The 17420-nt window shown below is 40.7% G+C and overlaps 1 protein-coding gene across 3 annotated transcripts in view; it reads right to left on the minus strand.

The window, feature by feature from the left end:
- Positions 1-17420, minus strand: part of RNF217 (ring finger protein 217) — a 93756-nt gene that overhangs the window by 21074 nt on the left and 55262 nt on the right. For 2 of the 3 annotated variants that reach the window (XM_080389950.1, XM_080389952.1), the window contains exons 2-4: positions 9860-10093; positions 1909-2073; positions 1219-1272 (exon numbers count right to left, since the gene is read on the minus strand). In XM_080389950.1, coding sequence (XP_080246076.1) covers positions 1219-1272; positions 1909-2073; positions 9860-10093 — 453 coding nt within the window. The remainder of the gene's footprint in view (positions 1-1218; positions 1273-1908; positions 2074-9859; positions 10094-17420) is intronic. The other variant, XM_080389951.1, reaches the window with a different exon arrangement.

A 17420-nucleotide genomic window follows, 5' to 3' on the forward strand; every position in this document is an offset into this window, starting at 1 on the left:
AACTGATTAAGGAAGAAAAAAAGAACAGTACAACTAACCACAGGGTAAGTGGTTCTTTTGAATACTTGCCAGTTATAGATTTCATTTAAAAACAAACAATGTGTTGATATAAATATTTTGGAGGTTGTAGGCAGGACAAATTATTTTTTTTTTGACCCCGAATAAAAACATCAGGAGTGGAGGTAGCAATACAGTTTATTAAAAAGGTTGAACTCCCTCTTCAATATTCACTTATAATACCACATTATCAGAAAAGACTTGCTAAGAAAGGTTCTTTTTCTGTGCTAGTTTCATAACTTTCCATACTGCCTCCCACCATACAGGAGGGTTTATTTGCTTTGGATTAAGAAACCTAAATTTTTTTTGAAATGAATAGCCAAACTCATGTGACTTCAGGCTTCAAAATTAGTGACTTAACCTGTGTAAGTTTCAACTGTCCAGTTTTCCTTTTCTTTTCAAGACAGTGAAAACAGTTGTACATTGGGCATTTTAGATTTAAAACTCACACAATGATAAACACATTAGGGTTAGCAGTTTTAGTTCCTTTCTTTTTCCAGCTAGCAGCCCTCTTCCCCTGCTTTCCATATGCATACTTTTTTGCTTGGTAAGTTTTCTTCTTTTTTTCAGACAACTTATTTGTTACATCATTTGCATTATCATAAAGTCTGAATCGAAGACACAGGTCAAAGAATTAAAAAGAAAACACATACTTCTGAACCCCCTACTCTGAAAGGAACAAAGTTTGTAAAAGTATTTTACTGTAAGACTTTCCAGAAAGTGAGCATTTTTAGAACTGGCTCAAACCTATCAACTCTTACCAAACAGCAAGCTGTTAAAACTCTGCTAAAATGTCATGTGTGCAGGAGGAAGGTAAACAACTGATTGCTGATTTCAGAGCTTTCCAAATTTTTCTTAAGTGTTTTGAAATATTTCAAGCTATGGCATCACAGGCATTTCTTTCCCCAAGACCAAAATAAGATACTTAGTAAACTGATAAACATTCTCTGATTTGCACAGGGTAAGGCTCAAAGTATGACAAAAGTGTAATTCAGACATTTAGAAGTAAATCCTTCCATTCAGTATTTATTTCCTAACAAATGTTCCAGTTTCGTTACTTTGTCCTCTCCATGAAGTACATGAAGATCAAGTTAGGTTCAAATTAGGTAGTCTCTTTCACACAAAAAAAAAATCACAAAGAAAAGAAAAAAAATAAATCACCATGGTGCTCACAAGGTTTCGACTTCCTACACTGTCAGTAGCTGGAGATAAGTGCTGTGAAAAAAAAAAAGTGAACAAACATAATGGTCACTTTCACTAAGGGCAGCCAGGGCAGGGGTGTAGGGGGCTGTTGCATCTCATTTGAGTAGTGGGAAGTATTTCCTATCCTACTAGAGATTAACGACATTTTTTAGTGTTTAAAAATGAACTAATTCATGAGAAAGGCTTGTGAAGAACTGATATTTAATCCTAAAAAACGGGTTTTGAGAAATGTTAAAGTTTCCCTTACGTAACTGGTGGACGGAGTACTTTCTGCCTTCAAAATTTAATTCACCCAAGCCCTTTGGAAAACCTGACAGAAGGGCACCATGTTTCTCTAAAGCTTTCAATTTCTTTAAAGCTTTATTTTAGGAATAACTTATTCTATAACACACGTTCATTATAAGCATACATCAAGGCCCTCCTCTTATGATTTCCATGTTTCTTTTACATGCAGAGATTCTGCAGAATCAGTGCAGCAATAAGCAAGTAAAACATCAGACCTGTTTTCCCCCCGACAGGTCATTCACAAGAACCCACACAGCAAGCATGAATTTCATATCCAACACCAAGAAGCAACAAATATTTACTTTAAATACATATCTAAATGGTTTGATTCCACTAGCTAAAAGCCAAGGGAGAGCAGCTCACCTTGCATTTTGGACACTTCTGGGCATTCCTCTGTCCATGTTCGATTTCACTGGCCCAGTGACGCAACAGCTTGTCTCCCTTCTTGTATTCTTTGCAGTTAACGCCTTCATGCCAGGGAGAGTGGCACTTGAAACACCAGACAAATTGGCAAGATGGACACTGGATCTGTACAAATGAGAAAACACCACAGGTTTGCAAGCTGGGTGCTGACCCAACTGGAAAGCCTCTTTTAAAACCTCTGCTCTTCAATTAAGAAAAGTAATAGCTGGCCAGCAAAAACTTAGCATTTTTTGAGGGTCTGTTTTAAAAATGCAAGAAGTTGTGGAAGCTAATTTGTTCTTTTAAAAGACAGAAAATACAGAACTAATTGCTAAAGCCAGGAAAGGCCTCAATCAAACTAAGCACAAGTAGCTCTGTTTAAGCATAGGAACCCGCTTCCTAAATTCAACACGTCTCAAATGTCAAAAGGCAAAATCCAGGAAGCTTATTCAGTTGCCTCCAATGCACGAGTGCCACCACCCAAGAACCAGCAGCCAGTTATCAGTGCAGTGGATCTCAGTCTTCTCAACTTCACTGCCAAGGCTATTACCAGGGAGTAGCGGATCTTCTCAAGGGGCTCCACAGATCCCAGAATGGGTTATGAAGCTTGTATTAGACATGGTCCTGGGAAAAGGGGCCATGAGCAAGGCTCTCAACCAAGGGCCACAACTACCACCTGGAAGTTGGGCACTTCCTTTTGATTGTGTAAGGGTGAGCTGAGGCTGTGCCACACAGCCTGCTTCCTACAGAACACACCTAACAGCAAAAACCACAACCCAAACTCCTTAAATTGAGAAAGGATCTATTTTTCCCATTCCATTCTCTGGGTTTTAAATCATTGCATCAAACAGGTACCATCATCATCATGTCTTCCTCCCGAGTCTGGCTTATTTATTTATTTATTTATTTTTTTTAAAAAAAAAAAAAAAAAAAAAAAGCTATGGCAGCTGCCGTCTTTGTAGAAGAAATAAACAGAAGCATGTTGCAGATATGATGAAAGACAGGCCTCCTACCTGGATCGTGAGTAGGGAAAGAAAGAACTTGACGCCACATTAGACTGGCATTTCTAGGCGCCTGCAAAATCTTCATTTCTACTGTGTTTGGCAACAAAATGCCTCAGCCTGAAAGACTGGAAGGCACATCTCCCAAGCGATTGCTGAGCCCTGTCCACCAGCTCCAGTTGCAGCCCATGCCTGGCACTGCCCTAGCATTGTACCAGTTAATGGACAAGACTGAGGAATCCAACCAGCCAAAAAAGGGCTTTTGGTTTCTACCTGTGTCCAGATCTGGTTCACCACCAAACCACGGATGTGTACTGGCCATGCATGGTGTAGGGGTGCTGCTCAGGAAACTACATCCTAGGGTGTAGTCATGTGTGAACCCCCAGAACACATTTCTAAAGTCTTCACCCCCACCAGTTGCTGTGACCTCTGCTCACACATGCCAGCTGGTGGTGTGCTGCCTTGGCTCCAGTCAAGAGTCCAAAGTAGGCGCTCTGAACTCCCTTAAGTATTTTTCTGGGAGGCAGCCAAAATGATTATTTGTAGGTGCAATTCCTACATCCGTCACTACCAGCATGCTAATACAAAGCTGATCTGATCTCTGATGCATGACTGAGAAATGAAGCCGTCTGCTACCCTTAATGCTGTTCCCCAAGTTCTATACACAGAGACAGCATTTAGGGTTTTGCCTTTAATGTTTCACATTAAAACCATAATCAACACAATGGCTCAAGCTGAGCATTTTTATGCCCCTAGCTGACCCATAAAGTGCTTGTCTTTAACTTTAGCTGTAGAGCGCAAGAGGGTTTTTGCCTTTTTTTTTTACACTGCAGCAGTGTGTAACAGTCATAGCTTAATTTGTATAAAGTGATGCATCTCTGTCTGTCTCTCTGTCTGTGTAGCACTGTTTACCTGTATGATGTGCTGGTCAATGCATCACTTCAGCTTACCTCTTTATGTCAATCCACATTTACAGATCAGCAAGTGCAAGAATGGGAGTTAATGGTGAAGAGAATAATTTTCTCACTACTCATAAACCAGCACTTCCCCCTCCAGGATCCTTTGCCTGGGCATAAGACTAAAGCACAAGGAAGGGAAGCAGCATCAAGAAACTGACAGATTTTCTTCTTATTACACCACATTAACATTTTAGTCAGTCACCATCTAGTAGTCATTATCTTTGTAAAAAAAAAAAAAAAGTATGTGCATTTAAGTGTTAGAATACATACATTTCCTCCATATCAAGCAGACTCAAGGAAAGCATAATATTAAAATGGATGAAATTCAGAAATACTGTACCTGGTGCAAGTATGACTTACGGCGTTCTATAGCTACAAGATGGTATTTTTGCTAGAGCATGCAGTAAGACACCTCACACAGAAGAAAACTACATTTATTTTATTGACAGGAAGCATGCGTTAAGTTACTGAAGACACAGATAGGCAGCAAAAAACCAGGAAAGGACAAAGAATAAAGCATGCTACAGGGGAACACCACATTAAAGCTGCAACATGTGGATTAGAAACATTATTACTTTTTGCATGAAAACACAGTAATATCTAAGGCCAAGATAAAGTATAAAATAAAAGCAATAGAAACTATAACCAGTGCCACTTCTCCAGTTTGTTGGTTTACTGGCTTAGATGCTAAACCAAAGAAAACATGCTATCCTACATCTCTGCTTCCCCGGTGAATTCTTATAATAAAAAGTTTAAACAGGTAAGAGGAAAATTCCCACTCTGAAGAACCTAAAGAATAGCAGATTCGTTGCTAACGAAACTAATGCAGAGCACTGATCTATGTTTCCACAATACTTCAGGAAACAATGCAAACAAGATAGGTTAGGTTACTAGCTGCTATTCTGCCCAATATCTCTGTATCTTTTTTTTTCCCCTTTAAGCTTTGAATTTACATTTTTCAGTAACACATGTCACAGCGACCTACTGCTGGGAAGACAGATTATAGCCAGCATTGCATTGTATTACTCAGTATTTGTTATGCCTCAGCCAAAGTTGGAGTCTGTAGCCATAATTAAGTATTCTGCAACCTGAAACCTTGTATCAGTTGCAGAATCCAGACATTTGAGATAGAACATGAAAGTTAAAAAATACAAACCCAAACCAGGAGATCTGGGAAGCTGCAATTTGAAGTTTCTTTCTTAAACAAAATTCCAACAAAAGTTAAGACGTAAGTTTTGTAAGTTTGTTTTTTTGGGGTGTGGGTAGGTTTCTTTTTTTTTTTTTTTTTTTTTTTTTGAGAGAGAGGGGGTAGGGGATGAAAACCTGACACAAACTCATTGCAGGCTCTCTTTCTACTGCAGCATGTCTATAACTGCAAGAAATACAGCAACCACCAGGACATATAATTACTCTTACACACACTATGGCATCAGATGCTTCCAAATATGTTACTTAGAAAGTACTGACATACAAGATGAAGCTATAACCACATGAACTCCGAATAACACTTGTTCCTATGAATGGCCCTGACTAACTGAAGTAAACTAGTGGGAACTGGCTACTTCAGTACCAGGGTTGGAGTTCCTAGCTCCCTCTTCTGCTTGCTACCCCCTGACAGATGCTTTCTCAAAACCAAACTGCTAAGTAGTTTTTACATTTTGAATGGGCCACTTGACTTCTCTGTTGTTCAATACTGTCTGAACATACATTAAACAGGCAAAGAAAACTATATTTTTAAGTACTTATGAACCTTATTTTTCTTGGAACTAGTGGTTGCAAAACACAACCCTAAATCTATTCAAACTTGGATGCAGCGTGACACCAGTGTGCTTAAGAAACAGGAACACAACAGGGCAATTATATCAGTCTTTAAGATTCTTACTCCATTCTTTCTCTGCTTTTCTGAAAGAAAGAAGTCAAATATGATTTTCTTTATGCTTCAGTATTAGTGCATGAATTATCATAACAAGGACACTGAAAGGCTATCTACATATAATTTAAACCAGTAAAATATATTATAGTCCAGCAAAGCAGACAAACTATATCTGAAAAAAAAAACCAACCACAGAACATTAATCTAGGTTTTTTTCAAGTATGTTTTTCCTCACACAAACATTTTTCCATTTATTTTATGCCTTCCATTTCAGTTGATCAGAATGAAGAGGACAGATATATACGCAGACTTCTATGCCATCTGGAGGTCAGCCTCCCTTGCAATAGAAAAGACGACAACTTCTCATGCTAACCTTTTTGGTTCTCAGCTTTCTGAAACATTGATCTTTGAGGCTAACATTTTCCATTTTCTTAGCTAGCCCTTTTACTACAAACTATTCTATCATTTTCCTCACCTACGAGGAAAAGACCCTCCAAAATTGGTAGGTAACTTCAACACAAAATACTGCTTGATGTGACATCATGACAGCAAAACTGACTACACATTAAAAAATTTTCTTGAGAGCCCTGAATCTGCAGAAAGCTTTGTGGGATTTTTCTGCTCCTCGGGAATGCTAGATATATAACAGGATAGCCAAATTAATCATGCAACTAACTGATTACATTAATTACAATCTCTAGCTACAGCTACACAGTCACTTTATTCCAAAATAAATATGGGCTCCTGCCAAAACAGCTGCCTCCTTGTCGTCACCAACTTGTCCCCTCACTTGTACCAGCTGAAAATAAGCAACAACAAAACAAACAGATCTTGTATCCCATTGGAGCTGATCTTTGATCCAGCTCCCAGTCTGACACCAAAACATCAACATGTGCAAAAGCAACCTGGCAGAAATGAACAGCTGGGAGCAAACAGGGAGAGCATGGCAAAATCACATCTGCAGCAGTTCAGGCTCAAGGCAGATTGAAGTGACATGTAGTCATGAAGGTACGTGCTACTCAAGGTTAAAATCTGATCCCCAAAGGGGGGAACTAATTGATACGAACTACACAGATCTGCTCTATCACAGCACCTTTGCAGGTATAAATTCCTACTATTCCAGAGCAACCAGCTTCAGAAACTCAAGCAGTCCAAACTAAAGATAGTTCATGCAACAACTGCACTGAAAAAACACGTTTCCAAAGCCAAGCACTCAAGCCCTTCTTTTATGTGACATGTACCTCTCGACAGAAGCGCACAAGAAAACTACATTACGAACCTCACAGGCTGACAATGCAGAAATACAGTCCAAGAATTGCTTCATGGCAGATGGCTGGTGAAGGAACTAACATTAAAACAACAGATGAAATCCAGGCCTTAGGGGAACACAACCCTCTCAGCCCCTCATAGAACAAGCCAACATACTCACTCTTGCGCAACCCATATCTGCTCCATGCATAGGAAATGAACTATCAATTTTTCAATTTTTGCCCACATTCTTCGCACTTTGGTATACCAGCTTTGACCAAAGGTTTATTAGGATCTTGTCTACAAAAAAGTTTTAACACTCCCAAGTTAGGTCATAAGAGAGGGGGCAGGGATATTTCCTTTCTTAGAGTTGGATCCATTTATGATACAAATATTTGATATAGTCACATTAATTAGTCACACCGCTGTACCATGCTGTCATAAGTGGCATTAATGGGAGAAGAAAGGTTTGCATAGCAAATTTCCCCTTTCTTCCCCTCCTTCTCCTCCAACATACATGTACCAGCTAACCTTCGAGGCTTAGCACACCAAGACTTTCATCTCAAAAATGAAAAACAGCACCAGCAAACTGAGCTGCTGGGCTTAGGTCAGTTAAGCTGACACAGAACAGCTATAGTAAGAAAAACTAATTTACCTAATAACTTTACTACTTCTTTAAAATTAGGTATTATTTATAATTTTAAGCAGCGTATCGAATTTTAGGAATGCCATCAATAACATTTTTAAAGTATCTGTTCAAAAGGGTTTTACAGTGTTTTCCTGTTGCAGTGTATAGGACAGCAAGAGCACTGGCACTGAGGCCCCGTGCGCAATGATCTAGTAGGCTTACACATAGACTTTCCCCACACATGACTCAGTTCTTCTGAAGGCAGCACTTCCAGTGCTGGCACAGAATTCATCTGGTGCAAGTGCTGTTATTATTGCTTGCATGTGAATACGTGAGCCTTCCAGTCTCCAGCCAGATGTCTCCTACGCTATATGCAGAAGAAAATGAGTCTTTACCTCTGAAGAGCCTGTAATTCAAGGCACAGACAAGATGCAAGCAATCACACGAGAATCTAAGAACACTAAGATAACAATGGTTCACAGCTACATGTGTATGTAATCACTCACATATGCAGAATCTCATATACAGTTTTCTTTTTAAACCTTAGCCCTGCAGCAAAACATTTCCTTGTGCTAAGCTTAAAGTCAGTCACTAGAATTGTACCTATGCCAGAAAACACCACAGGTTCAGAGAGTAGGCTGAAGCCCTGAACTATGATTGTCCATAGTTTGCTAGTATTTTCCTAATTATATTTCTGCCCAGCATCAACTAGACATTCTTCCAGGCAACACCTGGGCACAGCTCAAAAGGCACATTTTGCCAGTGCCTGCTCCCAGGAGCCTTGACCTCCGCAGATCAGAGCTACACACAATGCATTACCAGGGACCTGCTTCTGGCTAGCGTTACTTCATGCATCACACAGTCTTCCATTCCTTGCAATTATGATTTGTAGGGAAGCAGTGGGAAGGTTTTAACTATAGCATAAAAAAGCACTGGTGGACAGAACAACCAATCTTGCACCTTGAGGAACAGCCTCAGAGACAACATGCCCATGACAACAGCTGCACCACCTCTGACCCACATTTGTGGAACAGTAACAGCTTCTGACATCTTGAGAGGCTGCTGGAGAAGCATTACAACCTCTCATCTACCTTGGATTCTACATCCTGTCTGCATCTGAGGGAATGCTAAGCGGATGGGTGAAAGAGAATGGCTGTGGGCAGAAGGAATTTCACTTGCAGTTTCGAATTTCTCCACCTGCATGTAAGATGCCAAAAATCTGGAATTGTTGAGTCCCACAGGCTGTGTGGCATGTTCATGCACTGCACAGGTATACATAAGTAGCTCATAACTCAAAGATAGCTTTACCAAGGTTTCAACTCCACTGAATGCACAACCTTCTACCTTTTAATCTCCATGCTGGGCTGAATCTTATGCTGTGTAATTAGGGCTATCTAAGCAGTCATCTAAACTCCTACTAACAGGAACTGGTTTGTCCAGAAAAGGCCAGCTCAATCATGAAGTTAACCACAAGAAATCTAGTAATTGGATGGAAAACTAATACAGAGCATGATGCTGCAGACAGAACCCTCATCTTCTGGAACTGAGATGGACCTTCAGCAGCTCAAAGCTTCTAATTGTAATCTCTCGCTTTTTATCTTTGATTGAAGTTACAGCATAAGCAAATCTTCTACTGAAAGAAATTCTATGAAAGTATTTTTTTCCAGTTTCTCAAGTTTCTCGTATTATGAGTGATGAGACTACAGGAATGTACAACCTCTGGTAAGGGACTGAAGAAAACAAAGCCAAGCAGCAGGACAGACAACAGCTCTATTTCTAAGGAAGGAGCAAGCCAACAGCCTAACACCACAAACGCCCAGAATTCATTTGCCCAGAGTTTCAGGAAGAAATCATCTCTGCTAGTCGTGTACCTAAAATTATCAGTTACAATGATAACTCCCCTTCCCTAGTCTCTTCTGATTGTGACCATACTGTTTGAATGCCAGAGAGAATACATTCTTTAAATTAAAACGTGTGTCAGGACAAAATTATGCCACCTGCCAAAGAAAAAGGGGTTGCAGTTCAACTGCTTGAACTGTTAGAAACTAATTAAGTAGTTAATCAATTACGTACTACAGATTCATATTCCTAATTACAACTTGCACATAGCACCAGTGATGCAAGAAAGCTCATTTAATGCCCACCAAACACTGTCCTACTTTTGTAGTGTCATCTAACCCACGGCCCTGGCAAGCATGCTCACTTTGTATTTGTTCTCCAATTTGGCAGGGGTAGGAATGTGGCCTCTCCTCCGGAAGGTTGTAAAGTGCTTGCACTGAGGGCATGGCTTGGTGCTGGAGTCAATGCGGCTGAGTTCCAGGAAATATTTATACTTGATGATGTCGTCATGGGGCAGGTTATAGAGGATAGTTGTTTCATCCAGGTGTTCACTGCACTCTGTGATTGGGCATTTTATATCCACTTGTCCCAGCTGCACCTGTGTATGAAAAAAACAGAAGAGCTGTATGACCTTTTGCTTGGAAGAATTAAGCAAGCATTTGTGAATTTTGTGAGGAAATTCAGTTTCAAGTACTGTAACAATCCACAGACTATCAATCATATAGTCTTAAAATTATTTTGACTTAGTCCAAACACACTGCAGTTCTTCCAGAGAGTATTTTCAAATCCAAACAGAAAAGCTAATTACCTGTAAGACAACTGCAGTTATAAACATATAGTCTCAGTGTACGTACCATGACTATGTACTCCACGAAACCAAAACACAAGTCCTAACTAGGAGCACCCATACAGCGCTCCCTGCTTTGGGTGTAATGCTCACCACTCCACTATCACAGCTCATACAGGCCGAGAAAGCAGGCAATGGAAACATTCATATACTGCTTCACTGCAAAAAGTGCTGGGAATCGCAGCACAGAAATTCAAGTCAATTTAGGATCATCAGAGTCTAACAGCTCTGACTCAGTGCTAGCCCCGAGCTGGTTCCTGCTCAGCAAGCTCTGTGCCTCTGCAGACTGCGTCCAAGAAGCTCCTTACATGCCACGCTGCATGCACAGTAAGTGTTAGCTGAGCCTGGGGGTGACCAAGGTCATAAGTTTTCCCACAACTCAAAGTTGGAGTTTAAAAACAATGCCCCCTCCCACCACCTTAAAAATAACTATAAAAACTAAAAAGATGACCAAAATAAAAACAGGCACAAAAGCAAGCTCAAGGTTAACAGGGCTGAAACTGTTGTTGACCTAGTAAGTCCTGATGGTCCCAAGCTGATCCATATGGTCATATATCCACAATGTATTTCCAGAGATCCCAGATCTGAGAAGATCACTGGACCCAGGTCTGCACCTTCACACTTGTCAGGCTTTAACAGCTCAGACTCCATGCCAAAATAGCAGATCCTACTTGGTCTGGGAGCAGCAGAGTTGCATTTGCTTGGCACTAAGCCTGAGTTAATAAACCCTGCTGAATCTTAAGAGTCTGCAAGGACGCAGCTTGAGCATGTCTGTGTGTGCCTCCAGTAATCTTGAATGAATGAGAGTTGACTGCACAAGTGGAGCTGACCACCAGCCTAATTCCCTCTTTACTATCTGCATGCAGAGAAAGAGGTTTAATAGTGCACCCAGCATCTCTTTCTAGGAATTACTGTTTCAAGGTTGGCAAGTTTGATTTTCCTAGGCTGCTTATTCTTTAACATGCTCGATGATGGGAATCTGTCAAACAATATATACTAAATACGATAGGAACACCTCAGATTTGGATGCAGATATTGCTGCCGCATAGTGGTACCAGGAGACCTCAGAGACTTCACTAATGCAATATTTAAGCTACGAAAGGAGGAAAAAACCCCAGAAACCAACACAACACAACCCTGTCATTGCTGCTTCAGCATGGAACCGTATGGGCTCTACCTGAATGATAATTTAGTCAGCAGCCAGAGGATCAGGAGTCATAACAAAGTGGTATAAAACCCAAGGTTCATACTGACTTCAAAAAAAAAAAATCCCTTTTTTTCTTTTCTTTTTTCTTTTTGTTCTTTCAGCAATGTAGCTAAACCTAAGCAGAGCAAAGAAGTCAGATGTACGTTAGAGAGAGAAAAGCAGGGTGAGGACGGTGGCAGCCTGTCCCAGACTACAGCATGGCAGAGAACACCTCGGCAAGCAATTGCTGCCATGGTGCCCTGAGCAGCCTCAGCTCAGGGTGCAGGCAGGTCAGGAGACAGGCAGAGGAGAGGCAGCTCCCCCAGCAACACACTCATTCTTAGGAGGGAACTTCCTTGAATTTAATTTTGTAGCTTTAAAAGGTGAGCAGAGCTCTACCACCTGCAAACAAGGCTAGGCTCAAACAGTTTAGCTTTTTCACAGCCCAGTAAGTACAGGAGGGGTATGTACTCAAAGGTATTAAAAAGAAACCCCACCAAAATAGAACAAACAAAACCAAAACCCACCAAAAAACCCAAACCTCCACAAACTACATGCCAGCGTACATCCACATTTTATACCTGTAGGACACCAATTCACCTATAGCAGCATGTAAAACAGAACTCAAGCATATGACATCACTAGAGTGACTCTTCCTAGAAGAATCACCCATTACATCATGGAGCTGTGCTTAGAAGGCAGAAGATAATAAATCTAGCACTAGAGCACTCGAACACACTAAAATAGGAAACCAAATTGCTACAGAAATATAAAAAAGCTATTGCACTACTGCAAAGATTAGTACAAGCTTCTCTTTAAAGAAGACAGGTACAACAATTTAAAAACCAAATCGTCAAATTAATCCCATCTACAACTACTTCAGGGTTTCAGGTTTTTTTTCAAGCATTAGGGAAATACTAAGGCAAGACCTTTTGCTAAGAGTAAACTAAACTACAACAGAGTAACATTTCACAGTCACAAGGCACATTGTATCTAGCATCTAAGCTGGTACTTAAGAAGCGCCTATATTAAATGCTAGTTAGAATAAACCTGCATTTATAAAATATAAGGAATACAAAGCTGTACACTTGCTGTATATCATGCCACACAGACTATGATTAAAATATGTGGTAAGCATCAAGTGTGGTTTCAGTGTTTATTTTGAAAATATGTTTTACACCCACTTGAAGTAAATCATTTTTATCCTCTGTAATATTCAGCCTTTCAAGTTTGGCAAAGATTGATCCTTTTCCTGTGTTTTGAAAGGGACTGAAGTGAACAGAGCTGCCTTGCTTATTAGCGTAACTTCAATGGAGCCTTGTCGTACCAAAACAGCCTATCTTTGTTTGTGCACTAGCATCAGCAATTGATCTAAGTACAGCTTTAGAGGTAGGCTGCTAGGCTACCTGCTGCTGCGGACCCAGGAGGTGCTACAGAATGGGAAAGAAAAAAATCTCTTATAACATCGGCGAAAATAACAAGTTTTATTCTTTTCCTTGATTTTTCTTTTTTTGAAGAGCCTAATCCTTCAATATCAGCTTATCATGTCATCAAACCCCTGAATTTTAAGAAGTCTTTGAATTTTAAAATACCACTGTGTATTAAGAACTTCAGAGCTCCCAGTATGCACAACAGCATGGTGTATTTTCACAGCATGAAGAACGACTCAGATATGTCTAAAAGCAGCTGAGCTACAGTATAGTATTAAATGTCAGGCAGCATCCAGCTCTCATGCCCAGCTGTGCTTCACTTCTGTATAGCACCTCCGGAGGGGCTAGCTCTGCTTACAACTCATGAGGAGAAAACAGGCTCTTGTGACTTTCATCCTACAAAAAGGTAACATTTAAACTATTAGAAGAGCAACACCTAACCTCTCCCTCCACCCCTCCACTTCTTGACATCTTATTTGAAAAGATTTTCTGGGGTGGTGGAGGCTGTGGTGGTGGGTATATGTGGAGGACAGCCGAACCAGACCCACGTTAGTCCACTTGCTTCCCCCAAAATGCAAGGATACTAGCAACAGAAAACAGAAGCAGATGGTGTGGTACTTTAAGTCAGAAAATTACTTCCAACCCCTGGGCTTTCTTTTAAAGGAAATCTTTGTTAGCTACACAGTAAACTAAGTTCAAACTACCCCACAGAAGCACTGATTTATACCTGTCATTTAGCTTGGCCCAAGCTTGGTATCACATAACCTGTGCAGGCTGTACTTGGGCAGCTGCATTACGCTTATATTTCTTAAAGAAGGGGCCATTCTACTTTAAAAATAGACACATACAAATGAGCATTTTCCAACTGAAACTTCACTTTTTGTTCAGAGATGCACAGGCTAAACAAACCAGTACACTGTTCTTACTTCTCACCTACTAATGCTGAAAGCTAACAGTGCCATGTCTAATCTGCAGCTCTGCAGAGAAATTTAATTTTACCAGTGCACTAAATTCTCCTCTCTAAACTACCAAGGATGTTATGCATTAAAAAATTTTTGGAAATGTACAGATGCAATTGAGGGGACAGCTGGGTCCACTGGACCTTCATGTTCTACAGGGGAAGAAACAAATGGATTAAAGTTCCCTTTATGTATAAGTAAAACCCCATTGCTTTCTACTTTACTGGAAACATTGCTTTTTCATTTTTGCTGGTAAGTTGCAATTCAGTGAAGAATTACTTGTCTTGTTTGGGAAGCAGAAAGTGTAATTTTGAATTTTTCTTTAAAAAAATAAATCATGGAAAATACTTGAAGGGGTCACCGTGGTTCAGGACTCCACAGAGGTAGGTGCTAACCAAATGAAATCCAAATAGGCATGACTCAAGTGCAAACCTAACACACTGCAAACTTTTACTAAGCATTTTACACCTGCCCTTAAGGTTGGATTTTATGAACGTTTCTGTGGTTTGAGCTCTAACTTAGCAGTCCGGATTCCCTGCCTCTGATTTGTGCCAGTGATATCCTGGCATTCTCCATCAAACTCCTCTTTAATAAAAAAAAAACAAAACACAAAACAAAAACACCACCACCACCACCACCACCCCCAAACAAAAAAAAACCACCAAAAAATTCCCACCCAAAAAACCAGCCCCCAAACCTCCTATGAAACAGATTCTCTTTTTCAGTCCATCTGTTCTCCCTCCTTACTGTCAGATGGTACAAATCCTCCAAATCCTCAGTGCTTCAAGAGAAGCAACAATGAACACTAGAACTAACAGTAATTAGCATAGGGGCTACTTAAGTTGTATCACCACGAAACAGGAAAAGAGACTGGGTTTCTTCTGTGCCACCTCCTCCACTGGACATCTACACACAAGTTCTTGCCTGTAATTCATTACCTCACGAACCATACTCCACAGGGTATGTTCCACTTTTATTCCCCCTTTTATTCACTTCTCGATATAGCGGACTTAGATTACTTTCTGAATCCCTCTCTCATTGTCACCCCACCATCTCCTCTGTCAACCACCACCTGTAACCTCACTAGCCTCAGAAGCACGTATACTGCTGACCGCAAAAAGATCCAGAAAGAGTTCAAAGTGGTGAGGACCTTCTGCACACTGGCACTGAATTAATTATTGTTATATTTTTTAGTTTTAATTCATATTTTCTGCTATACCAGGAAATATCCAAACAATCACCAGAACAACTAGAATGACCAGCCTTTCTTCATAGTCAGTGGAGAATGAAGAAGGTAATTGAGGTGATTCAAAGAAGGTGGCAAATGTCAATCGTACCTTTAAATTGTCTAGGAGGAAAAAAAAAAATGAAACCCCCACTTTTCCCAACCTCAGGGACTACAAGTAGGCTAAGAAACCTCACTTCTCCCAGCACCAATGTCTGACAGGTACTCAAAGACAAAAAATCCAAAGAATTTCTATACATATTTGTGACAGATGTCCATTTTAAGTTGTATTTAAAATGGCTCTATTATTAAAAGTACAACCAGAGAGTTGGATTAAAATAAACTATCAGATTTCTATTGTGTCACATGCTCATGTGGATCAACCCTGAAAGGGTCCATCAGGATGCCCTCCTTCACATGTGCTGTGAGGACACGGTCTCTGTACTCCTTTTACTTTAGTACCACACATCTGGATGAAGCTATGAATGATGTGGTAGGTCCTGCCCCATGTGACATTCAGAAAGAGAAAGTCACTTGGGCCCAAACGTTGCAGGCATGAACAGACGCCACCTCTTCTAGTCACATTTACCAAAATTTGCATTAACTGTCACATTGTCGACATTAAAAAAAGAAAAAAGAAAAGAGACATAAAGCAAAGTTTTAGGGCCTTTGAAGAAGATACCAGTATCTCATCCTTCAGGAGGAAGGCACTCAAAGGCAAGAAGCTGGGAGGGAATCACAGGATACATAACTGCAGTCCAACCAGCACCTGTACATCAAAGGTTTGACCTTTCTGCTCCAAAAGCATGTCTTCTGAATGCTTTACAACACATATTTAAATGTGGCATCAATTTAAATTCTCAAAGCTCATCTAGTTTTCACAGTCTCAGCTTTCAGGAGCACACTTACCCAAACCCACATCCCCAGGGGTGCTGCAGGATGGTGCAGGCACACACCAGTGAAGGCCACAGCTGGCACCACCCGCGTGGGTGGCAACCAGAGCAGCTTTAGCCCCCAGAAACAAACCAAAACCTTAACTGGCAAAACTGGCCTCTGCAGCCTGGAGCAAAACCCCAAACCACAGTGTCTGTTTCCCATTCAAACTCTTTTTTCCCTCCACATTCACATGTAGGACAAGAGAGAGGCGGAGAGAGGATAAACTAGCAAGATATTCTTCAGAATACACCTAAAGTCAGCCAAAACCTTTTTCTTAAAGGCCTCTTTATTTGCTTTCTCATTTGATGACATGCTGGTATGAAGCTCTATTCCTTTTCCCTTCCTTCCACAGGACCAGGTTCTACCTGCTCACACAGATTTGATATCAACAGGAACATTCAAGATCAATTTGTCCTATTCACATAGGGATAGGATTTACAGAAAATTACTTGTAGAAAAATTAATACTGAAATCCTCCTTCACAAGATATAAGCAAGTAATTATCAGTCTGCATGAGCTCCCCCTCCACGCTTTCAACTCCTGCTACTTTCTCTCACACCAAGTAAATTAAAAAAGGAAACTATCTTACCTCAGTAATGTGTTTAGAAAAACTACACTGCATTAAATCATGCCTCTGTCTGCTACTACCCATTAAACCTAGCACGTGTCATTAGCATGGGCAGAGGTTACAGGCTTTCTATTCTCTTTCTTTGTCATCCATGCTGAGCTGCAATCCACAGCAGAGGCAATGGTTAGTTCCATGGCAAGACAAAACCGGGGCTGGTACACCCAGACAGCTGCCCACTGAGCTAGGACACTCTCTGAAAAAGAGGCACACCAGAGAGATCAGCTGGCAGAAAGCTTTCACGATCTCTTGGAGCCCTCAGTGTGCAAGATAAAGCAATCTTTCATCTCTCCTCCCAAGGCATCTGTGGGGGCAGAGGCAGGGGGAATCTCAGCAGAGGAAGGTAACCTGGGAGGAAGCATGGAAGAAACTGCAAACCTTGGAGGAATCTGACCCAAACCCACAGGAATCTCAGCATTCATTAAAAGGAACAAGGAAATGCACAAGAGCTTTCTTATTTTGTCCAGGTATGCATATTACCAATGCTAGCTAACTATAGGTATGCTAATTTTTCTATTCCTTAGAAGACACGTTCACTTTTACTAGAAGACCCAAAGGTGTCCATGGAAGAACTTTGAGGAGAGCAGACTGAGCTGGATACCTGCCCTTTTTGGGGTGGAAAAGAGGCAGTTGCTCCTGCCTAGGAGTGGGACCAAAAGAACCACATTAAAAACCAGCAGGAATGGGAAGGGATTACAGAAAGGAAGCAAGGGCCAG

This window comes from Falco punctatus (assembly GCF_963210335.1).
Source record: "Falco punctatus genome assembly, chromosome: 5".
NCBI lineage: Eukaryota > Metazoa > Chordata > Aves > Falconiformes > Falconidae > Falco > Falco punctatus.